The sequence below is a fragment of the Oncorhynchus keta genome, chromosome 20 (assembly GCF_023373465.1).
Source record: "Oncorhynchus keta strain PuntledgeMale-10-30-2019 chromosome 20, Oket_V2, whole genome shotgun sequence".
Lineage (NCBI taxonomy): Eukaryota > Metazoa > Chordata > Actinopteri > Salmoniformes > Salmonidae > Oncorhynchus > Oncorhynchus keta.
The window spans coordinates 28,415,058-28,441,004 of NC_068440.1; the positions used below are offsets into that span (position 1 = coordinate 28,415,058).

Below are 25,947 nucleotides of genomic sequence, written 5' to 3' on the forward strand. Positions count from 1 at the left end.
ATAATCTGGCTGTGTCTTTATTACCATAAAGCAGTGCTTTCAAAAATCACACAGCTTTGACCCTGGACTCTTGATAGCCACACATGCAATCAGAGAGACACAACTAGGGCCTGACATCAAAGAGAAGCCACAAAGTATTGAACTGGCATTTTCAAATGTCACACACACATCAGTCTGGTGATCACTGACCGACACTCAAACACACTAAGAGGTCAGGCTCTATTCAATTTGTTCGGCTGAAGAGTTAAGTTGTACTCACAATTCAGCATGTTGCTACAGACTACTATGTCCTGTTGAAAAGCAGTACAAAGCCACAACGACACAGGCATACTTTAGCAAGAGCAATGCTTTTATTGGTCTAGTTAATCTGGGTTATAGGGACATCCCTTATGTGCAATGCTTTACTTGGCTACCACAGGAAGCAAGAGAACTAAATACAGGGACACCGGAAATAATGAAACCTATGTTATTATTCCATAGATAAATTTGAATTAATTTCTTAAAAAAACAAAAACTTTCACCTTGTAATGCAGTGCAGGTTAAAATAGCTTCTAACAACGTCAAGGAGAAAGAGGGAGTCAGGTAATCTGCCAATGATTTACAGGCACTAGTTAGAAGTTGTCCCTAACAACCGATACAGAATCAGATATTTTAAAATCCCCCTAATGGTAGGTGAAGGACTAGCGATTGGGAGTCTGATCCTAGATATGTTAGGAACAACTTCTCTTGAACAGTTAAAGACCAATCAAAGAAGAGATGAATGGCGGTAAGACAAGTCATCTTTAGACACAGGCATTAGATGGACAGACAGCTCCCCTACCTGGAGAAACAGGGTACTACCCTACCCTTCAATTACTGCTACATACAGAGGGAAGGGAAAGGATTCCCCACACTGATAAATGCAGTATGAATTCCAGCTCCTGAGGGTAGCCTGTAGTGAACTGTCTAGTGGTGCCATCTTGTGGCAAAATGGGTATTCCTATTAAAGTCAGAGGTGGGGTTGGATAACTGCTAAGACCCAAGCATACAGGAGGGCAGGCAATAGGCATAGGAGAGATCTATAGTATTCAAGGAATACAGATCAGGTTAGAGAGGGTAATGTGTCAGACATAAGGACAGACAGAGGAAATGATAAAGTATTGGCGACTGCCTGACAGTAGGTTGTCTGTCATAGCCCAGTCCACATGTGCAAGTTTCATCCAGCAGTGGCACATTGGTTTGCCCCTGTGAAACAGCATATCCTCCAGCTTGGGATGAAGTAACCCCCTAAAGACTGATCTACGGTCAGTTTTGCATTTCTCCCCCTAATGGTTAAGGTGGGGATAAGGGGATTGATAAACTGATCCTACATCTCTGGTTAGGGGTAACTCCCACCCAAATCAGTACAGTATAGTCCCTCACAGGTCCTGGGGGTTGACGATGGTGAAGTCATAGTCTTTGCTGTGAGTGCTGCCCTCGTCTGGGCTGGAGGAGCCAGACGCTGCACCCATTAGGGGGTCCTGGAACAACCCCACGCCCCCCGGCTCCACCCTGAGCGAGCCACGGAGCAGTCTGATTGGAGGGGTCCTCTCAGCCCCTCCCTCGGTGGGCTGCAGCTCTCCGTCCTGCGAGACCAGGATGTAGTCGTCCCAGTTCTTCCCCTCCGAACCCACAGACAGAGATGACTCTGGGGGAGACGCCTGCATGGGGAGACAAGGAGCTTGTTCAACACTGCTGCTGACAGGCTGATCTACAAATCACCTTGTATCATAAATAAAGTCACCATTTACCAACAATGCATCAAAACATTTGATGTATAGGGGATGTATACGAAGTGGTGGGATATCGGAACGGGTGTGAATGGTCTCTATTTGCAAGTACCAAAGTATGCAAGGGGACAATGCAAAGAGTATGTATGAATATAACCATGTGTGTGTTCACCTGTTGCTCTGACTCCGTGTGCTCATGCTCTTCCTCCTCTCGGTCCTTCTGTTCTCCATCACCGTTGCCACGCTGCGGTGTGGCCTGGAAGGGGTGTTTGTCATGGTGACAGTTGGCGAGCTGTTCTTCGATGGCTGCAGCGGCATTGGAGGCGATGTCATAGTGGTCGTCAGCGATGGTGATCTCCTCGTTCTCCTCAGCCTCCAGCAGGCTCTGGTTGAAACGCAGCGCTCCCTTCAGGATGTCCTTGATCTGAAGGATTCATTCACAAATACACAGAGCAAGTCATGATGAACACACACACAGAGAGTACAAAGAACACACGAACTGACAACACATATGGTTAAATGCCAATATTTACAAGCGCCGGAGGAAATGGCTGCCGTTTTACGGTCTCCTAACAAATTGTGCTATTGTGTGTTTTTTACGTTAATTGTAACTTATTTTGTACATAATGTTTCTGCCACCATCTCTTATGACCAAAAAGAGCTTGTAGATATCAGGACAGCGATTACTCACCTCGTTCTGGAAGAATAAGCAGACCACCATAGTCCCTATGCCCAAGAACACCAAGGTAACATGCCTAAATGATTACCGACCCGTAGCACTCATGTCTGTAGCCATGAAGTGCTTTGAAAGGCTGGTCATGGCTCACAACACTATTATCCCAGAAACCCCAGACCCACTCCAATTTGCATTCCGCCCCAACAGATCCACAGATGCACTCTACTGCCCTTTCCCACCTGGACAAAAGGAACACGTATGTTATTCATTGACTACAGCTCAGCATTCAACACCATAGTGCCCTCAAAACTCATCATTAAGCTAATGACACTGGGACTAAACACCTCCCTCTGCAACTGAATCCTGGACTTCCACAGGCCGCCCCCAGGTGGTGAGGGTAGGTAGCAACACATCTGCCACACTGATCCTCAACACGGGGGCTCCTCGGGTGTGTGCTCAGTCCCCTACTGTACTCCCTGTTCACTCATGACTGCATGGTCAGGCACGACTCCAACACCATCATTAAGTTTGCCAACAACACAACAGGGGTGGGCCTGATCACCAACAACGAGACAGCCTATAGGGAGGTCAGAAACTTGGCCGTGTAGTGCCAGGACAACAACCTCCCCTCAACGTGATCAAGACAAAGGAGATGATTGTGGACAACAGGAAAAGGAGGACCGAGCACACCCCCATTCTCATTGATGGGGCTGCAGTGGAACAGGTTGAGAGCTTCAAGTTCCTTGGCCTCCACATCACCAACAAACTAACATGGTCAAACACACCAAGATAGTCGTGAAGAGGGCACGACTAAACCTATTCCCCCTCAGGAGACTGAAAAGATTTGGCATGGGTCCTCAAATGTTCAAAAGGTTCTACAGCTGCACAATTGAGAGCATCCTGACTGGTTGCATCACTGCCTGGTATGGCAACTGCTCAGCCTCTGACCACAAAGCACTAAAGAGGGTAGTGCGTACGGCCAAGTACATCACCAGGGCCAAGCTTCCTGCCATCCAGGACCTCTATACCAGGCGGTGTCAGAGGAAGGCACTAAAAAATGTTTTGTCAGACTCCAGCCACCCTAGTCATAGACTGTTCTCTCTGCTACTGCAGGGCAAGTTGTACCAGAGTGCCAAGTCTAGGTCCAAGAGGCTTCTAAACAGCTTCTAACCCCAAGCCATAAGTCTCCTGAACATCTAGTCAAATAGCTACCCAGACTATGTGCTTTGTCTCCTCCCCTATTTTACGCTGCTGCTACTCCCTGCGTATTATCTATGCAGTCACTAATGATACCTACATATTACCTCGACTAACCTGTGCCCCCGCAGTGACTCTGTACCGATACCCCCTGTATATAGCCCCGCTACTGTTATTTTACTGCTGCGCTTTAATTATTTATTTGTATTTTTTACTCACACATTTTTCTTAAAACTGCATTGTTGGTTAAGGGCTTGTAAGTAAGCATTTCACTGTAAAATGTGATTTGTCATGCACAAATGCATACACACACCTGTTTGAGTCCAGCCAGTGACACCAACACCTCATCTTCTTTCTCCAGGTGCTCCTGGAGGATCACCTCCTGGATCTTACCTGAGACAGACATCAGATCACAGATATAGCAGTAACACACAGCCAACCAATTAACAAAATAAAGCCTGTTTTAACCACACAACTGAGTACATGTGTATACTGATTTAAAATCCCTAGATTGCTCAAAACATCACTGTGGTTCTAGCTTAACTCAGCGATTCTCAACTGGTGGGTCATGACTGTCTGTTTTTACGCAATGTTTCTCTGAAGAAAAAAAAACTCCCGTCTTAACATAAATCAACTAAAACTATGTAGATATGGAATGCCGTTTGAGTCTTTGCGTGTCAAAAAATGTGAAATAAGATTTTAATTTGATCCGTCAAATAACAACTATATTATAGAATGTTGTGCTCGCTGAATTTGCATGTGCAAGCCAAGCACCACCACCACGATCAGCAGCACGGTTAAAGCTGAAGAAATGAAGACCTCTACAAACAAGCACACACCAGCCACGATGTGTTTTCAATAGCACTTTGGTAATAAGACGTTTATTTGTTCGACCGAATGGGAAAACGTCTGTAAACATTTGAAAGATGCAGGATCAACAAGCAGGATAAAACTAAACGTAAGCAAGGTAGTCCAACATTCTCCCAGACGTACAACAATCCCAGAGGCTGAGGGGGAACGGATGGGGATCCTACCGCTTCTGCCTGCCAGCCACATCCCAAACAATTGCACTTGATTCAACCTAGCTCGTCAAAATTAAATACAGAATAATAATGACGCATTTTGTCAACATTGATAACAGTTTGGAAATTGGAGCCAGGCTGTCACCCTACTATGTTGACTTTGGTTTGCAGTATGATAAAGTCACTCATATCTTTGATACAGATTTTATTAGCAACTTCTGGGATTGCTAGCTAGCTTTAGCTTGGTATCTCGCTAGCACCAATGCAACCACCCTGAAAATATTGATCAGAAACTGCAACCATTTTCAATATTCTTAACAATGATTTAGGAATCCATGTGACTAAGTATTACCCATGCAGCCACTTGTTCTCCTATTCTAAATCGAACTTCTGTTCATTAAAATAACTAGCTAGATAGATAAGTAAATAAACAAGCTAGCCAGCTACCTAGCCCTGTTACCCCCAAACTAATGTAATAAGACTGGACCCGACACTTATGTGAAGCTAGCCACAATAAGGATTAGTCAAGTGGAATTTGCAATTCGCTTTCTAAATAAAAAAGGTCCTTCTTTGAAACTAATGCAAATGGATACAAATCGTGGAATTACGCAATATTTGGACTAGATAATACTGAAGGTTGAAATGTTATGTCAATTTAACAAACGACAATGAGTTAATTTGACAAAACAAATGTGACAAACAAACTATGGCATGATTCTCTATTTGCATCACTTTCAATGAGGGACTTTTATTTTGAAGGCAAACCGCAAGCTTCACATAGGTGGGTCCGACCATCATCAACCAAATACTAAAACGGTCTTGTAAATTATGGGTATAAGTAAATAAGAGGATGCTACCCCCTTTTCCCCAATTTTGTGATATCCAACTGCAATCTTGTCTCATTGCTGCAACTCCCTAAAGGGCTCGGGAGAGGCAAAGGTTGAGTCACGTGTCGGAAACAGGACCCGCCAAACCACTCTTCTTAACACCCGCCCACTTAATCCGGATGCCAGCCACACCAACGTGTCGGAGGAAACAGTCCACCTGACGACCAAAGTCAGCCTGCAGGCTACCAGCCCGCCACAAGGAGTCACTAGAGCGTGAGGAGCCAAGTAAAGCAAACCTAGCCAAACTCTCCCCTAACCCAGACGACGCTGGGCCAATTGTGCGCCGCCCTATGGGACTCCCGGTCACGGCTGGTTGTGACAGAGCCTGGGATCGAACCCGGGTCTGTAGTGACGCCTCAAGCTCCACTCAGGAGGCCAAATTATGGGTATTTTAAATGATGAAACCTAGGTAGATAGCTAACTATAGCTACTGAAACAGATTGTCGTTTTGCTATGTTTTTTGTGGAGAACATTGTTTGCATCCATCAGCAAGTTCTTAGTTTCTGACCAGCACTGTCCCAGAGCTTGGGGAGGTGTGTGTCTGCCTCATGCGGCAGCGTCAGGTGTGCGACACCAAACTTGACCAGCATCATAGCATAAGTATCGGTGAATGGCTATAAAATACAAGTGAGTGCAATCAATGTTTAATAACTATGTTTTAAAAAAAAGTTGAATATGACTTTACTTCACATAATTTAAGTCCTGATTGTTCAACAACGCCAGGACAGCGGAGTCAATCACCACCTTCCGGAGACACCTGAAACCCCACCTCTTTAAGGAATACCTAGGATAGGATAAGTAATCCTTCTCACCCCCCCCTAAAAGATTTAGATGCACTATTGTAAAGTGGCTGTTCCACTGGATGTCATAAGGTGAATGCACCAATTTGTAAGTCGCTCTGGATAAGAGTGTCTGCTAAATGACTTAAATGTAAATGTAAACAATCTTATTTGTCGGGCCAAGTGGAGGTGTGTGTGTAGAAATGATACATGGATATTTTTAAACAACTTAACCTCTGAACTATTTCTCTTCACAGTATTTACAATAGAGTTATTAGAAGCACTATTTGGCAGATTTGGTTGATTGTGTGCAATGCTGTCAAGGCAAAGGGTGGCTACTTTGAAGAATTTCAAATAACCCTCTGAATCAGTGTGGGTATCTGCCTTAAATCACCGTCCATGTCATCGGCGCCCGGGGAGCAGTTGCTGTTTTTTTTATTTAACTTGGCAAGCCAGTGGGTTAACTGCCTTGTTCAGAGCCGAACAACAGATTTTTACCTTGTTACTGGCCCAACGGTCTAACCACTAGGCTACCTGCCGCCCCTGTTTGTTGGGGGTTAACTGCTAAAGGGCAGAACAGCAGATTTTTACCTTGTTACTGGCCCAACGGTCTAACCACTAGGCTACCTGCCGCCCCTGTTTGTTGGGGGTTAACTGCTAAAGGGCAGAACAGCAGATTTTTACCTTGTTACTGGCCCAACGGTCTAACCACTAGGCTACCTGCCGCCCCTGTTTGTTGGGGGTTAACTGCTAAAGGGCAGAACAGCAGATTTTTACCTTGTTACTGGCCCAACGGTCTAACCACTAGGCTACCTGCCGCCCCTGTTTGTTGGGGGTTAACTGCTAAAGGGCAGAACAGCAGATTTTTACCTTGTTACTGGCCCAACGGTCTAACCACTAGGCTACCTGCCGCCCCTGTTTGTTGGGGGTTAACTGCTAAAGGGCAGAACAGCAGATTTTTACCTTGTTACTGGCCCAACGGTCTAACCACTAGGCTACCTGCCGCCCCTGTTTGTTGGGGGTTAACTGCTAAAGGGCAGAACAGCAGATTTTTACCTTGTTACTGGCCCAACGGTCTAACCACTAGGCTACCTGCCGCCCCTGTTTGTTGGGGGTTAACTGCTAAAGGGCAGAACAGCAGATTTTTACCTTGTTACTGGCCCAACGGTCTAACCACTAGGCTACCTGCCGCCCCTGTTTGTTGGGGGTTAACTGCTAAAGGGCAGAACAGCAGATTTTTCCACTATTGTATTGGTAGTAGGTAGACTTACCAATATGTGTGTTCATCATCTTGGCACAGTACTTGCTCATGGCCTCCAGGTCGTTGATCTGACCCTGCAGGAAGGACACCTGGGCCTCCAACTCCTCCTCCTAACACAACAGAGGGGACAGCGTTAGAGAGAGTGTGGATCCTTAGAGGGAGATCGAGGAGAGAAATAGGAGCTAGGTGAGACACAGAGAGACAGAGCTAGTGAACTCACAGCCTCTTTCTTGCCCATCATGGTCTTGCTGTGGGAGCGGGAGCGAGTGATGTTGAAGAAGGAATCCTTCCTGGTGGCCGAGAGGGGCGGAGACGACGTGCTGGTGTCACTTTCCCTGGTGACAGGAAGGGGTGGGGATGCAGTGGTGTGACCCCGCCCTCCAGAGAGGCTCTCTATGCTGGGGGAGGAGCTAGCTGTCCTGGAGATTTGGCCTGAAAGAGAGAAAGACATGTGGGCTGTGAGTAGCAGAGAGAGAGAGGAGAAGAACAGATGGACCAGTCCAGTTGTCGACAACCTTGGTCCTGGAGAGCCTGTACCAGGGAGAACTTCCAGGTAGATACAACATGCAGAGTGGGTGGCAATGAAGAAGTTAAATATTTCAACTAAAAACCTTGTGTTTGGGACAAATTATTCACTAAATCCTAAACCTCAACTAAATCATGTGAAAATTGACCAAGTAGAGATGACTAAACTGCTTGGAGTAACCCTGGATTGTAAACTGTCATGGTCAAAACATGTTGATACAACAGTAGTTAAGATGGGTAGAAGTCTGTCCATAATAAAGCACTGCTCTACCTTCTTAACACCTTCTGTCACACCTGGAAAACTGTTCAGTAGTGTGCCACAAAAAGGGAATTAGTAAAATTGCAATTGGGTCAGAACAGGGCAGCACAGCTGGCCCTTGGATGTACACAGAGCGAATAATAATATGCATGTCAATCTCTCCTGGCTCAAAGTGTAGGAGAGATTGACTTCATCACTACTTGTATTTATGAGAGGTATTGGCATGTTGAATGCACCGAGCTGTCTGTTTAAACGACCAGCACACAGCTCAGACACCGATGCCTACCCCACAAGACATGCCACCAGAGGTCTCTTCACAATCCCCAAGTCCAGAACAGACTATGGGAGGTACACAGTATTTATGCTGCAGTAGATTGTGTCGGGGGGCTAGGGTCAGTTTGTTATATCTGGAGTACTTCTCCTGTCCTATTCAGTGTCCTGTGTGAATCTAAGTGTGCGTTCTCTAATTCTCTCCTTTCTCTCGGAGGACCTGAGCCCTAGGACCATGCCCCAGGACTACCTGACATGATGACTCCTTGCTGTCCCCGGTCCACCTGGCCATGCTGCTGCTCCAGTTTCAACTGACCTGAGCCCTAGGACCATGCCCCAGGACTACCTGACATGAGGACTCCTTGCTGTCCCCAGACCACCTGACTGTGCTGCTGCTCCAGTTTCAACTGGCCTGAGCCCTAGGACCATGCCGCAGGACTACGTGACATGATGACTCCTTGCTGTCCCCGGTCCACCTGGCCGTGCTGCTGCTCCAGGTTCAACTGACCTGAGCCCTAGGACCATGCCGCAGGACTACGTGACATGATGACTCCTTGCTGTCCCCGGTCCACCTGGCCATGCTGCTGCTCCAGTTTCAACTGACCTGAGCCCTAGGACCATGCCCCAGGACTACCTGACATGAGGACTCCTTGCTGTCCCCAGACCACCTGACTGTGCTGCTGCTCCAGTTTCAACTGTTCTGACTTGTTATTATTCGACCATACTGGTCATTTATGAACATTTGAACATCTTGGCCATGTTCTGTTATAATCTCCACCCGGCACAGCCAGAAGAGGACTGGCCACCCCACATAGCCTGGTTCCTCTCTAGGTTTCTTCCTAGGTTTTGGCCTTTCTAGGGAGTTTTTCCTAGCCACCGTGCTTCTACACCTGCATTGCTTGCTGTTTGGAGTTTTAGGCTGGGTTTCTGTACAGCACTTTGAGATATCAGCTGATGTACGAAGGGCTATATAAATACATTTGATTTGATTACATAGAGGCAGTACATGGAACTCATCAAGTAACTGATGCAAGCAGTAAAATACATTTAAAAAAATATCAAAATACACCATATGGAACAGTGAGGACTGTGAAGCAACAAACACACACGAACATATGCACTATACACACACATGGATTTAGTACTGTAGATGTGTTGTAGTGGTGGAGTAGGGGCCTGAGAACACAGTATGTTGTGAAATCTGTGAATTATTGTAATGTTTTTAACATTTTATACACTTCCTTAATTTTGCTGGACCCCAGGAAGAATAGCTGCTGCCTTGGCAGGAACTAATGGGGATCCATAAATACAAAACTCTGGACTGCCACAGGCTTGTAGCGTTCAGTGATTGATTAAGACACGGGTGAATGGGTGTTTGAACAATACGGCTGATCAATAATGCCATTTATTGGTTGATTAAGTAACCAAGAGGAAAAGAGTACAGAATGCCAGCAGTACTGTGACAGTCAGAGGTCAGGGTTCAAACTAACTGGTCAAAGGGAATGCAAGCACATCACACATACACAAGCAAGCAGGTGCTGTGGTAGCAGTTACCTTTTGTGTCAGAGAAAATGTGGGCTGGGACAGGAACCTGAGAGACTCCTCCTGAAACTACATTGAACAGAGAGGAGAGTAAGGCTATAGTGTCACTCGTGGACACACACAGTCCAGAGTCCAGTACTGCTATCATGTGCTTATTGAGTAAACCTTCTTGTGACGCAACTAAGCACTTGTACGTAAGGACATGCGAGCTTCAGTGTACCTGTTCAGCGTAAAAGTCTGTGTGTGTGTTTCCGACCCTCACCTTTGCTCAGGTGGACAGGCATACTCTCAGACTTGAGTAGGCGGTGGTGCTGGGAATGGGGTGGAGTCTGCGTCTGCAGGGGCGCATGGCCAGACAACAAGGGCTCGGCCTGGGGGTGAGGACCCACAGTGACGGGGGAGGGGGCAGACAGGACCTCGCTATTAATTGGAGAGATGCCGCTGGAGCCACCCCCTGACAGAGCAGGGGCGATGAGCTTCCTACCGAAGCTGAGCAGACTGCTGGAGACCTTGTTGATGTTGAGAGGAGCCATCTTGCCACTGGCACTGAGAGAGGAGAAAAGAGAGAAAGGCTTAGTTTAGCAGAATATTGTGAAACAACAGTGTGTGTGTGTGTGTGTGTATATGAGTGTTCCTCATGCTGTACTGTGTGTGTGTGTCTGCTTACCGGGTGTTGTTGACCAGGTCCGCTCCTCTGGTCTTGTAATAATCCAGATTCTGTTGAAACTGGTAGTTGGCTGGCCGAGGATTGTTCTAAAGGAAAAGGCATCAGTGAATACAGCTCATTAAATAGTGATCAAATCAATACAAAGTGATGAAAGGGACAGTGTGAAAAATACTGTTGGGTGGGGGCTCCCCCACATAGCCTAGTCCCAGATCTGTGCTTTAGCCAACTACTCTGACTATCATGGTCATGTCCCAACCACCTTAAATGGATAAATATCATAAAAACACGTGATTCAGCCACTTTTCCATCTTTCCCTTCTCCACCCCTCTTTTCCCTAACCCTCATTCCACCCTCCTCTCTTCCGCCTCAAATGTCACCCATCTGCATCAATCCATCCCATCTCCCCCTGTACCACCCCAGGGGGAGATGGGGACGCGTCTGGACAATGCAGTCCGACCCGGGGCGGTTGTGTCACACCGGATCAGACCTGCACGTCTGTCAGGAACACCACACCATGATGGGACCAAGCAGTCACAGTTTACACGGGTCAGTGGTCAAATGGAGGAGACTGGACAGGACAGAATGTGTGCTGGAGCCAGGACAGCTTGTGTGTGTTCTTACCTTGGGATCTCTGAGGAACAGAGCCTTGTGTAGTAGGGTGTGGATGTCTCCTATAGGTGGGTAGTGCATTAGAAGGCCAAGACAGGTCTGGAAGTTACTCGCTATCACTGAGACACAGGAAAAAACAAAGAGTTAGCAAGGCTCCGTGACAGACACTAGCTAGCAGACAGACGGCTAGGCTATCAGGCTGGCTGGCTGAATAGCTGGTTGACTATGGCTGACTGTCTGAATGGCTGACAGTCTACGGCTGACTATGTCAGACAATGGCTGGCTGGAGGAACGGCAACGGCTGGACGACCACCACCACCAATAAGACTGGCTGAATAGCTGACTACGGTAACCAACCATCTATGTGACTGACATGTATTGATGGGCAGCGAGGGAGGTCCTTACAGGCATCTCTGATGTAGAGCAGCATGGCTACGAAGACATAGTCCACCAGGTCTAGAGTGATGCTGTCAGCGAACAGGGCATCCCACACCACTAACAGGTCCTGCAGGGGGAACTCTCGGCCAAACAGCAGACGCACCCAGCGACTAGAGACGCAAACGCACGTTTAAAGAGACGCAGGCAGACACACACATTTAAACAGATGCAGGCAGACACACACTAGAGAGACAATTCACAGACAGGTGGCAGTACTCACATGCCGTATATCTGCGGGGCGATCTCTAGGCGGTTGACGTGCATGTGCAGCTCCACGTCGTGTTTCTTCACCAGCTGGTCCTGGATGCGGTTCACTTTGGTCACTATGGCAACAGACGGCCCCGAGTCCTGCGGACGGGCGAACGGCATGCTGGTCAGCATCTCGTCCTTCCCCTGAGGAGAACGTTCAGACAACATCAACAGTGTTCAGATGATGTCAACAGTGGAATAACATGAACATAAAATACAATGCTGATATACGTTAGAATAGCAGAAGCAGCAGCTACAATGGAGCTTCAGTAGCAGGTGAGTGTTACAACTTTAACAAGAGCACTGACCCTTCTGACTTCTCTCTCCAAGCTGGAGAACCAGGGTTCTGCTGTCTCCATCAGCTGGGAGAACATGGCACTGCAGAACACAGACACACACAGGAGAACGGAGTGATATGGACTGGGTCTCAACAAGAACATGTTAGAAGTCTGACCTGTCCATATGATTTCCACGTTTAGAATGTAGAAGAATGTCAAATGCATATTTCACTCACTAGGCATCATGCTCATGGAACATAGGATTCAGTAGAGACAGCATCTCCTCACTGTGGACCAAAGACAACAGCATTAGATCAACACAAACCAATTTGGAGGAATGGACAGCATAGGGTGTAACTGAAGGGTAGGAGATAGATGTGAAGTAGGGGTGCCGGTGTGACTGACCTGGGGTACGCGGTCTCGCTGGCGTGCTGAAAGGCCTGATGGTCACAGTGCAGGACAAACACGATAGGAGCCAACAACTCATGCATTCCCTGCAGACAGAGAGAGTCAGAGTCAGCGAGGTCACAGACACAGAGAGACAGAAAGAGAACATGATTCAGCATGGCCTGTGTTTCTCTCAGAGTGATGCACGAGTTGTGTTATCAGTTTTGACAGAGCATCATTAAACTTAATTAACCAGTGGCCAGCCGTATGTCACTTCCTGTTAGAACATTGACTGGGCATCCATGCTCTCCCTGTGTAGCACAATGTGGACAGTATACGGTCTAGTCTAGGAGTTGCAACAGCATGCCTGGTGGCCCTGTCATGGTGTGCAAATGTAACATTGTGTGCCTGTTTAACATTTAACTAATGGTGTAGTGGTACCTGTTTATACAGTAGCAGTTCGTTCTCTCGGGCGTAACAGAACAAGATGTCTGTCAGCTTGGTCCTGACAGCCTCGTCTTGGAAGTAACGCATCTCAGGAAAGCTACAGACAGAAAAGAGGAACAATAGGATAGAGGGAGAGAAGAGAAAACATTTCAAAAGAGTGGAGAGGAGAGAGAAGTGGCGGGAAAGGTAAGATGGTGTTTATATGAGAGGCATACAGTAGACCGGAGAAGGACTTTAGTGACATTATTTGATAACCAGAGCTGTATTTAAAAGTGTTGCAGACTCACGTTCTCATCACGTCCTGTTTGATCATCCCTCTCAGCTCTTTGTCCTGGAAGAACTTGTTCCACAGGCTCTGGACAGGAGGGAGAGCACAGGGACATATGAACCAGGAAATACACCATAAACCCATTCACCATACTTATGTTACAATACATAATAACACAATATAGGGACATACAGGTAACTGCCAAAATAATGGAAACACTACAGGGAAACAAAGTATATTGAAAGCAGGTGCTTCCACACAGGTTGGGTTCCAGAGTTAATTAAGCAATTAACATCTCATCATGATTAGGATCATGAATAAAAATGCTGGACAGGCCACTATTTTGGCTACCATGGCTATGCCCCCATAGGATGACAATGCCCCATCCACAGGGCACGAGTTTTTACTGAATGGTTTGATGAGCATGGAAACCATGTAAATCATATGCGATGGCCCACTCATTCACCAGATCTCAACCCAATTAAACACCTATGGGAGATTCTGGAGACGGTGCCTAAGACCGCGTTTTCAACCACCAACAAAACACTAAATTATGGAATTTCTTGTGGAAGGTGTCGAATCTATGCCAAGGTGCGTTGAAGCTGTTCTGGCTCGTGGTGGTCCAACGCCCTATTAAGACACTATGTTGGTGTTTCCTTTATTTTGGCAGTTAGCTCTACATCATAATAAAGGTATGATATACATTTACAACAGGGATACCCCCTTAGTCCTGTGATAGAGGGATATTTAGGACGTCCATATACCCCATTATGGATAAGGAGGTGTATTCAGAGACACTCAGGCTTCACTACACTTACCCCCTCGTCCTGTGAGAGTGGATTGTTGACCACCAGGTCCTGCTGGCCTGCAGCTTTACGGGGGTTGGTGATGTGCTGAGACGAGAGGGGAGAGAGTCAGTGACTGGCACACACACACAGAGACACACACACACACAATAACTCACAGTCTCTTTGATCTTCTCATACTGGGCTCGCAGCTCCTTGGTCTTGTTGAGCCATTGGCTCTTATCCTCAGGAAGGACCTCCAGGTACAACTAGAGGACAACAGACATGCTAGAACCTCCTTCAGATACCGTCGACCGCACAGTAGCAAATAAAACATTAAACACTATAGATAAAACACCTTTCACACAACAGTCATATCAGTGTTAACTTTTAATCCATTGTTCCCTCCGAGTGGCGCAGTGTGTTACTACAGATCCTGGTTCGATACCGGGCTATGTCGCAGCCTGCCGCGACCGGGAGACCGATGAGGCGACGCACAATTGGCCAAGCGTCATCCAGGTTAGGGGAGGTTTTGGCCGGCCAGGATGTCCTTGTCCCGTAACACTAGTGACTCCTGTGGCAGGCACGGCACATTCATGCTGACACTGTCACCAGCTGTACAGTGTTTTCTCCGACACATTGGTGCGGCTGGCTTCCATGTTAAGCGTGCATTGTGTCAAGAAGCAGTGCGGCTTGGCAGGGTTTTGTTTCGGAGGACGCACAGCTCTCGACCTTCCGCTCTCCTTTGTCCGTACGGGAGTAGCAACGATGATACAAGACTAACTACCAATTGGATATGACAAATCAGGGAGAAAAAGGGGTTATACATTTTTTTAAATTAAAACCGTTCAATCCCATTACCTAGGTCTAGATAATCAAGTAAGACACAGCCATACCAGAGTATTCTGAAGAGAGAGAAACCTGAGAGCCATCTTTGTGAGTGGTTTACCTTCCAGCACACACTGCGGAATCGGCTGCTCCGCAGTCGGCCGCTGATGCCTGCCTGCCGAATCCTGGCCAGATAATTACTGTTCAGGAACAAGTCATCCCATTCTTTCCTTCGGAGAGAGGTGGGTAACGGGAGAGATGAGAAGTTTTTAGATCTGCATGTGACATGGACCAAAATATAAATGACACGCACACATTAAGCATGAACACACACAGCACAGCAACATGAGTTCTTACCTGTAGGAAAGGAAGGTGGACTCAGACTCTGAGTAAGACAACCTGCTACTATCCAGAGATCCTCCTGTAAAGCAAACAAAGCAGTTCACACATGCAGCCACTAGAAGGCGACATTGACACCAATTACATGATCAGCGAGGCTCATCTTCAAAGTAATGGATGTTTAAACACATCCTTTCCTCTGACAGATTTCAATAGGCATGTTCAGTAGCATGGTTTCTACCACATTACATTTACCAATGAAATCATGTCACGGGGAAAAGGACAGCGGTATGTCTCAGGGTATTTCTCAAGCGTGAGTAAGACGCAGGGAAGTCACAAACCTAAAATCATCATCAGAAATAATAACTAATTTGCCCTGCAGGTTAACACACCCACACACACTCCTGGGAGCTGTCAATCAACATTAGTTACAGAAGTGTATCATGTGACGTTGCTCTGGGGACACTCACTATGAAAATTCATTAGCTAAACACGCTAACCCATCTTTCGTCCGCAGGCGTCATCAGTGGTGTTCATAACTCACCGTTAAACAATCCACTACACACTCCATACCTTTCTCCATCAATATTTCCTTTGTCAGTCTTTCGTTATCCCCACATTCAACTACCTCGCACCCCTCCGACTCTCCTTCGCTCGTCATTAAATGGTGTTTGGTTATGAATATGAAGTGTTAATAACTGCTTAATTAAGCCTCAAATGGTTGCCATAAAGGGTTAACATGTCAATATAGCTTTAATGAACATGTTGACCCACCACGGCTGTGGTTCTTGTTGAAGTTGTGGAGAGGGTCAAAGCCAGGCTCCTGCTCTCCATCAGGCTGGAGAGGGTGGTGGGTCTCGAAGTTAGGGTGCTGCATGACCACCACACAACAGAACCTGGGATGAGAACAACAGGAGGGGTTAAGACTACCTGTGTACAACCACAGAACAAGAATTAATACAACACAGAACAAGAGTAGGATGACTGCAGCAGTAGACACCATAGAGTAAGAACAAAACAGAACACCACAGAGCAAGAGGACTCATCTGATAAAAGATTCCTTAATAGAAAATTACTCAAGTAAAAGTCACCCAGTAAAATTCTACTTAAGTATATTTTAAACCAAAAACATTTACTCAAGTATCAAATGTAACTACTAAAATATACTTAAGTATCGAAAGAAAGTATACATAATTTCAAATTAATTATATTAAGACAGCAACATTCTAGTTTTTTTTTTAAATAAACAGATACTCAGAGGCACACTCCAACATTCTGACATCATTTACAAACGAAGCATGCATATTTAGTGAGTCCGCTAGATCAGAGGCCGTAGAGATGACATGGGATGTTCTGTGGATGTGTGAAGTGGACCATTTTCCTGTCCTGCTAAACATTCCAAATGTAACGAGTACTTCTGGGTGTCAAGGAAAATGTTTGGAGTAAAAAGTACAAATACTTTTTTCTTAATGTAGTGAAGTAAAAATGGTCAAACATAAATTGTAAAGTACAGATACCCCCAAAAAACTACTTAAGCAGTATTTTAAAGTACTTTAAGTATTTTACACCACTGGGACTAAGTTTAGTAGAGCAATTAAAAACAGAACAAATATACACGTTATGTACCCAGTAGGTCACTCAGGTCCTCTGGCACTGGCCTTTTGACTATCCTGAAGTCTAGGACCAAGAGGCATGGAGAGGCAGCATTTTAACTATCCCAAAGCCTGGGACCAAGAGGCATGGAGAGGCAGCATTTTAACTATCCCAAAGCCTAGGACCAAGAGGCATGGAGAGGCAGCATTTTAACTATCCCAAAGCCTGGGACCAAGAGGCATGGAGAGGCAGCATTTTAACTATCCCAAAGCCTAGGACCAAGAGGCATGGAGAGGCAGCATTTTAACTATCCCAAAGCCTGGGACCAAGAGGCATGGAGAGGCAGCATTTTAACTATCCCAAAGCCTAGGACCAAGAGGCATGGAGAGACAACCTGAGGGGGCCCAAACTGTGGACATTTTTTTAGCTTTGCTTTTCCTTAGTGTGCTTTTTAGTCGTTAGTTTTTATTGTTATTTTTAGTTTTTTTATCCTCTTAAGCGTTTTGTGCAGTCTTTATTTTCATTTGTTTTTTTTCCTGTGAAACACATTGAGTTACATTCCCTGTCTGAAATGTGCTGTATAAATAGTTAGATTTACTAATAATATTATCCAGTTCAGCTCCAGGCCTATGCTTTTTGTCTGTCTTTGTTCCATGTCAGTACTTACAGTCACAACGTTGTGTTCCTCCTCAGCCGAGACTCAGAATAGATGAGGGTTTAGGCTATCTGAGAGAAACACAAGAGAGACATTCAGGACAAAAAGAGAAACGAAAAAGGCAAAGGCTTGGCATTTTTCCTCTGTCCCTGGGTATAAATAGGATCACTTGGGGGAATTCAACACAAGACAACATAAGGCTACGCAGTATAGGCTAGGCTTGTGCGGTATACCGTACACAACTACTCATACAAGTTAACTATCAAAGATATGCCAAATAAACTACTCCATCTCAGGTCTCCAACTATCCACATGGTTTGCTAACCAAATGGCTAGCTTGCCAGATCAAGCTTCTTGGTTACGACAGGTACGATCAATTCCTTCCTGGATCAAGATCCCTGTTGCCCAAATGGGTTTTGTGCATCAAATGTATGTTTGGAAAGTTGGTAGAGCATGGCGCTTGTAACGCCAGGGTAGTGGGTTCGATTCCCGGGACCACCCATACGTAGAATGTATGCACACATGACTGTAAGTCGCTTTGGATAAAAGCGTCAGCTAAATGGCATATATTATTATTATTATTATATTATAATAGTGCCCCTTGTGTGCACTGCCAGTAATACCGAATACCTCCTTCTGGTTCAGGAACGGTATGAAAGTGTGGGTACCGGCCAATCCTAGTGTAGGCTACTCAAATGTCTGTTGAGTGGCTTTGGAACGTCACTGACATAGGATACACTGATTTAATAAGACAGAATGGACAAGATTTGATTTGAAAAATAACACGTCTCAATTTACAAAGGAAAACATTCTAATCACATACAGAGACAGTCAAGTGGCTTGTGCATAAAAACAACCACTTCCATGGAGGAAGAGCACAGAGCAGGGATATCCCAGGGAATTCTCACCCCGTATTCACTATGGCATTTCAGACTGACAGCTCTGTGGGAGATCTGTGACAAAAGAAAGACAAAACATTGACACTACATGCTCCTACCAAAAGAAAAGAAATGACCAATCAAGACGTTTCACATAACAGTACAATGACACGGACATTGAGTAGGAACTTACTGAACTAGTCGACGACATGCCGTTCATCAAAAAACGCCAAGGTCTTAAAATTGTCCTCAAACCATGTTGATTTAATTAAGGTTAAACCCGTGGGCCACCCGAGGGACATAGTGGTCTAAACAACTGCATCGCCGTGCTAGAGGCGTCACTACTGACCCGGGTTCGATCCCAGGCTGTGTTGTAGCCGGCCGCGACCAGGAGAGGCATGAGGCCGTGCACAATTGTCCCAGCGTCGCCGGGTTAGGGGAGGGTTTGGCCAGACGTCCTTGTCCCGTCACACTCTAGCGACTTCGGTAGCCAGCTGTACAGTGTTTCCTCCGACACATTGGTGCGGTTTTCTTCCGGGTTAAGCGAGCAGTGTGTCATGAAACAGTGCGGCTGGGCGGGGGACACATGGCTCCCGACCTTCGCCTCTCCAGAGTCCGTACGGGAGTAGCAGGGATGGGACAACACTGTAAATACCAAATTGGATATGACAAAAAAAGAGGGGTAAAAAGTACCTCCCAAAATAAAAAAAATATATATGTTAAACCCCGCCACCTCTCCATTATTTATCCTGGATGGGCATCTTCCATGGTTATGTATGCGTGAACTTAAGGATAGGAATGATGATGGTGTCTAAGAATAGTTGACAGACAATTAGAAGAAAAAGACAATTAGTTTAAGCACTGTCTATTGTTGCAACTTAGAGGCAGATCAGATCCCATTTGACCAATTTATGTAGAAATCCAGGTAATTCCAAAGGGTTCATACTTTTTCATAACCTTACAAAATGTTTTTTTTTTTAGTTCTTTAAAATCACTGTAAAATATTGGCTGGTAATTATAGCAAGAAACCAGGAATTTTAATGTAGAAAAAAAAATGACAGAATGGGCTTCTGCATTTTTTACATCAATTCATCAGACAATTCCTTGCCATGATTCCTCTGAGTATTGCAATGCTGGTATCGTGACACCCCTAGTGCGTACACATAGGCTTAGCCTACATAACACACAATTCCTTCCACTGCAGCAGCGAGAGCATTATGCATTTTCCTTTATTAATTATGGAAATCACCCAACAAAAGCATCTCCTTAAACCCATTAACGAGGCGCATGGAACCCGGCTTTGATAAATCAACCGCGCACACTATCAAAACATAAATCGTTTTATATGCGTACTCTATGTTCCTGTTTGGCTAGGCAACATCTGTTCCTCACAAAGACTAATGCCTTCAAGTTATCTGAGTTTCTCCCTTTTAAAAAGACAATATCCCATTAAATAATTTAAACTAATCTCCAACAATAGCTAGAGACATGCTGTGAATAGGTCAATAATAATGCACTGCATTTCATCATGATGAAGTTGAGCAGATTCTTCTCAGAGTTAGGCATGTTTCAGAAGTGTCCGAAGGGCTCCAAACTCAGAACTATAGTTGAGGATCCTTATAGAGTTCTTCTTCTTTAACATAGTTTAATAGTTTCATTCATTGTGCCTCTACTCCCAGAATCCAGAGGCTATTCCAACATTCTGAATTCCAGGAAGAGGAAACTTAAGGAATAACTGATTAAATCACTCAATCTTGTAATTCTGAACAGGATGTTGAGATCCTCATACAAAAATCACTCACTAGTCAGGCTATGTAAGGGAATGTAACAGACGGACCGTACTACTGAGACGTGTTGTGTGTTGCATGTTCACGGCCATGTCTGGTGGAAGGTTTCACTTCCATTCTAAAAGTTATCCTCCAGAGAGTAATCTTCTGCTCTGCAACAACGGCAAACTTCTCAGCGCAAATAACACATTAGGTACTGCATAATGTACTACATATCACCAGGACATACGTCAATAATTCACTGAATTCATTTTTTATATCAAATAAATATATAATGGAAGGCATTAATAAACCAATAGGTAAATTGCTTGCACTGCTATCTACAAACTTACATTGGGATGAGAATATACTTTGTGTATATATATATAGTATGTGGACATCACTCCAAATAAGTGGATTTGGCCATTTCAGCCACACCCGTTGCTGACAGGTGTATAAAAATTGAGCACAAAGCCATACAATCTCCATAGACAAAGATTGGCCTTACGAAAGCGCTCAGTGACTTTTAAAGTGGCAGATTGCCCCCTTTCCAACAATTCTGTTTTTCTAGGAGCAACAAAGGCTCAGCCACGAAGTGGTATCCCACACAAGGTCACAGAACGGGACCGCAGTGCTGAAGCAGGAGCGGGTAAACATCGTCTTTCCTCGGTTGCAACACTCACTACCGAGTTTCAAACTGCCTCTGGAAGCAAAGTCAGCACAATAACTGTTTGTCCCGGGAACGAGCAGCTGCACACAAGCCTAAGATCACCATGTGCAATGCCAAGCGCCGGCTGGAGTGGTGTAAAGCTCGCTGCCATTAGACTGTGGAGCAGTGGAAAAGCGTTCTATGGCGTGATGCTTCACCATCTGGCAGTCCAGACTGCTCAGTCCAGACTGCAGTCCAGACAAACTCATCTCCACATACTTTTGGTCATGTAGTGTACTAGCCTGTGATTTAGCCTACTGTAACAAGGTCCACTGAAAGGGTCCACTGGGACCAAACGGAACAAAACAGGGAGGGACCTACCTTAACTTGTCCAATAAGAAAAGCTTGTTTTCATATTAATTTGCAAAACATTTTGCTACGTGTGCAATAATGAACACAACCCAGGCATTTGAAGAATGAAGATAGTCTGTAAGCCATTAATAGAAATCATCAATAGAAATCATCATGAAACATTTGATTGAGTCCTCCTGCCCTGACCTGTACATGACCTCAGCCAGTAGCCTAGAAACATTATCCTAGTTGATTGAAGAAGGAACGGTGAGAACACATTAAAGAAACAGAAGGCTAAATTAGACAAACACCGTAGAAAATAAAATGAGAAATGCAAGTGAAATACATTTAGCTACACCTTCATACCATCAGGGATATTAATAGAGCACCATTATCATTCACTTCCTCTTTACTGTAAACAGATTGAGAACATCACTTGCTGTGAAGAGGTGAAGTTAGTTTTTGTGTGTGTGTGAGAGAGCGAGACGTAGGACTCGGAAGGCCCAAAACGGTTGAAAACCAATTGGGTATAAACTGAGCTAGACATAGAGGCTGCGTAGCCTCTGCCCAGAGCCATAAAGCTCTTCTGCTTCCTGTGAGGCTTTGATTATGGTGTTTTAGAACAGCAGATCAGCTGAGAGGCCCTGGGCATTCTGAGTTCTGACAACACTGGAGACAACAGCAGTACAGCAGAATATACTGAGGGAAAACCAGAAACAGAGAAGGGTAATTCAGTGCCAGTAGAGAGGACGAGTGCCAGTGCCAGTAGAGAGGACGAGCCTGACGTCTTTCATGTGACTGAGGGTCCATTTTAGTGGATGTAGTACACTATACAGATTGCTATCAAGAGGACTCCGAAACAATGAAATGGAACTTTCCTGTGCATTAATAACAAACTTGTATTCCATACGTAAATACAAATTAAATTGTCAAATTACAAGCCTAGTTGGTTTAGCAAGGGGAAAAGACAGGAACATTCCAGCTAGCCATGATGAGATTATGGATGGGCTGGACATGCTGGGAGATGAGTTTGGATTGGTCTGCCATGCTTCTGTCTATAACATGAGCTGTTCAGCATGTATTGGCAGCCCTTTTTACTGCACCGTTTTTGAAAGAATGTTAGCTATCGAGAATAACAAAAGTTTTGCTACTTTTCTCAACAACAACACTTTCTGCACACGCCACAGTCAGTGTGAACCGGAGTGACTTAATTAACGCTGGCCAAACAAGATGTCCCTACAAACAAAAATAGTTAAATGGTTCCAGTCTGCCATGAAGCGTTCATCCATGTATGCTGGTAAGAGTCTAGCTACATTTTCAAAGATATCACTTTTTAAACTAAAATTTAAACTTTCTTTCCAAGTTAAAGCATACTGTTAGCTAGCGAACGTTGGCATGCTAGCTAAGGTTACTTGTATGATCTGTGTAATAATATTATTCAAATCAGAAATCACTTTGCATTTCTAGTTAAAGCCTAATGTTAGCTAGCTAACATAGAACCTAGTTGGTTAGCTTTAGCTACCTGCAGATTCATACTACAGCTATGACAATGTTTGTATTGGTACAGTGCCTTCAGAAAGTATTCAGACCCCTTGACATTTTCCACATTTTGTTAGGTTACAGCCATATTCTAAAATTGACTAAATAGTTCCCCCCCCCTCGTCTATCTACACAATCTATTCACTACCCAGGGAGTTGTTTCTCTGAGACTGTCACATCCGCTTGCTCTATAGAGGTTAGGCTGAGGTTTCTGATAAGCAATTTGTGACAAATGTATTGGTAAAAAAAGTCCTACACTAGCCAATATCAGTCATTGTTCGGTGACTGAACAGTGAGGGGTCAAAACAACATGACACACGTCACTCGTTTCAGGAAAATAGGCGTATGTCACGGGTCACTACATCACAGAAGAGCCGTTTGAACGTAAACTTTTTTTAAAAAATCAAAATGCGTGTATCACGCAGTAAAACTGCATAAGAGTTGTTCTCCACTTTCTGGAGAATCAAGTTTCGAAATCAGTGGAATCTGAGTATAAATAGCTAAAGAGATGGAGAAAACACCGGTCTCTGGATTACACCTTCAAATTTATGGCACCCATGGCATCCGTGACAGGAGACACGTCCATCTATGATGTATCCTGGGTAAGATAGTCTAGCTAGCTACATTTTCAGATATTACACGTTTCGAATTTGGACAGAAAGTAGTTTCATTTCAAGTTAAAGTGTACTGTTAGCCAGCTAACGTTAGCTGGCTGGCTAGCTAACATTACATGTATGATCTTATTATTTGAATCTCAGAGCCATTTGCTTGGCTAGTTAAAGCCTAATGTTAGCTAGCTAACATTTAACCTGGTTGGATAGCTACCTGCAGATTCATGCATGGTAGTAACGTCATGAGTTGGGATTATGGCTCATTGTTTAGCTAGCTAAATGTCTTAACAAAAGACTCCACTATTCAAATAACCATTTCTGGTGCGTTCGTAAATTCAGTCTGACCAGCTACTCCGATTTCAGAGCACTCTCGTCTGAGTGTGCCAGAGCGCAGAATAACTCATGAATTTACGAACTCTCAACACCCTAGGCCGAGTAAAATGGTCAGAGTTTGGGTGGGGGCTAAAGCTTAAGAGGGTGTGAATGATGCTGAATGGGTGTAGACAAAGAAGAGCTCTACAGTAGGTACCAAAACATTCCAAGGTCTCAAAAGTGAGGTTATAAGTTTATTAACTTTCGAAGCAGAATTACTTTTTCATTGTTCCTCAAATGCAGTGTATGATATACCATTGTGTAGCTCTGTGACTCTGCTTTTATCTAATGTAAAATAACTATTTAAAATGTTGCTACATAAGACCGAATCTTATTATTGCAGTTTCTCATTAGTGGTTTACCTCACAATACATAGATCGTTTCGTTTGAGTAGGCTATGTGCTGGATGGCTGCTCATTTCAGTCTATGCAGTCAGTGCACCTCGCTCAGAGATCAAAGGTTCGATACTGACAGAACGCTTCTCTTATGGTAAAGACCTCTCCTGTCTGGGCGGCCTCTGGCCAAAACAACTCTTATACAACCTATCTTTGGTACCGTCACTGGACTATGCTGGGTCACAATAGTGTTGTTGGCACCTGTAACTTGGACATAATAAAAACAGGTAGACATAGGCTAGCTAGCAAACAGCTTTGGGACAACATCGGGAGTCTATTGTTTGGACTCCCTGATTTGTGAATCGTTCTGGTGGTTGGAGAAGGAAAATATCCCCAACCAAAAAATAGCCGGCTACACACAAAAAAACGATCTGTCAACAAAGGCATATTTATCATCTCTAGGAACTATAATTACCAGGCGTAAAGTGAAATTTGATCCTCGCTATAAAATAAACGCCCGAATCAACCCGCACAGTTCTCTTTATAGAAAGGGTGATCAGACCAATTTCCACCGCAATGACTGTCGATGTGCAATATATTGGCAAGATATAGCTAGCAACTAGCTCTACTAGTTAGATGTCCAGCATGGTGGTAGAAAAACAAACATGTCTTTAACTAGGTAGCAATGCCATGCATATTTACAATCGCTAGAAAATACTTACGTAGCTGACGTCTAGCTAGCTATATAATCTAGTCAAATTGTTTTGCAAGTCTTTTTCGGGTTAGCGTTCAAGCTAGCTGCACGAGCTTTCACACAGGCCTAGCGCTACACTTCCGACATACAGCTCTGTGGCTGAAGACAAATCAATATAGCAACTTCATACAAACGCACGGGTTATTTCCAGTTATTAAAAATGCCATTGCATATTCCGTCGTTTAATGTGAGTGTGCATTTTACCTGTTCTGCTCATGCGGGGCTCCCCATTCTGTGCTGTCTTCTGATAGTAAACAGTCGCGAGTCAAGTGTGTTGAGGCACAGCTGATAGAACATGTGACTAGGGAGATTAAGTGATTTCAGCGCGTGCGCGAGATGCATAATAATCCCTGAAATAATACATCATAAAAAAGGCAGAACGGGCTTGCAAAATAGTAACCTTGTGATATGTTTCATTTATATAGTCTAACATATCCTACATCAAAACATAGCATGCATGAAATGGGCTTCACTGTATTTCCTCTGTCATGTAATGAATGCTGATGAAGATGATGATGAGTGTGTGGTGGTGAACTAAGGAATGAACCAATCCAATGTATTTATAAAGCCCTTTTTACATCAGCTGATGTCACAAAGTGCTATACAGAAAACCAGCCTAAAACCCCAAACAGCAAGCAATGCAGACTAGAAGCACAGTGGCTAGGAAAAACCCCTTAGAAAGGCAGGAACATAGGAAGAAACCTAGAGAGGAACCAGGCTCGGAGGGGTGGCCGGTTCTCTCTGGCTGTCCCGGGTGGAGATTGTGAGAGTATATAGCCATTAATGTCAGATTGTTCTTCAAGATGTTCAAATGTTCATAGATGACCAGCAGGTCAGTACCTCAGGAGTAAATGTCAGTTGGCTTTTCATAGCCGAGCATTCAGAGGTCAAGACAGCAGGTGTGGTAGAGAAAGAGAGAGCGAGAGAGAGAGAGAGAGAGAGAGTTGTAAAACAGCAGGTCTGGGTCAAGGTAGCATGCTCCG

The 25,947-nt window shown here is 44.8% G+C and overlaps 1 protein-coding gene across 2 annotated transcripts; it reads right to left on the minus strand.

Annotated features, from left to right (window-relative positions):
• Nucleotides 1–328: 328 nt before the first annotated feature.
• On the minus strand, nucleotides 329–25,282 carry LOC118399605 (TBC1 domain family member 5-like). Of its 2 annotated transcripts, XM_035795811.2 has the most exons (23): nucleotides 25,169–25,282; nucleotides 17,722–17,780; nucleotides 16,236–16,357; nucleotides 15,480–15,543; nucleotides 15,244–15,352; nucleotides 14,474–14,563; nucleotides 14,328–14,402; nucleotides 13,529–13,596; nucleotides 13,236–13,338; nucleotides 12,813–12,901; nucleotides 12,644–12,694; nucleotides 12,438–12,507; nucleotides 12,101–12,273; nucleotides 11,848–11,990; nucleotides 11,455–11,561; nucleotides 10,834–10,919; nucleotides 10,429–10,712; nucleotides 10,179–10,235; nucleotides 7,791–8,002; nucleotides 7,581–7,680; nucleotides 3,935–4,014; nucleotides 1,921–2,172; nucleotides 329–1,679 (listed from the first exon to the last, which is right to left on the minus strand). In XM_035795811.2, exons 3-23 carry the CDS (start codon nucleotides 16,336–16,338, stop codon nucleotides 1,398–1,400), a joined length of 2,598 nt encoding a protein of 865 aa, XP_035651704.1. In that variant the 5' UTR covers nucleotides 16,339–16,357; nucleotides 17,722–17,780; nucleotides 25,169–25,282; the 3' UTR covers nucleotides 329–1,397. The 2 variants fall into 2 exon arrangements, with proteins under 2 accessions (XP_035651704.1, XP_035651706.1); XM_035795813.2 differs by lacking the exon at nucleotides 10,179–10,235.
• Between the last annotated feature and the right edge of the window lie 665 nt (nucleotides 25,283–25,947).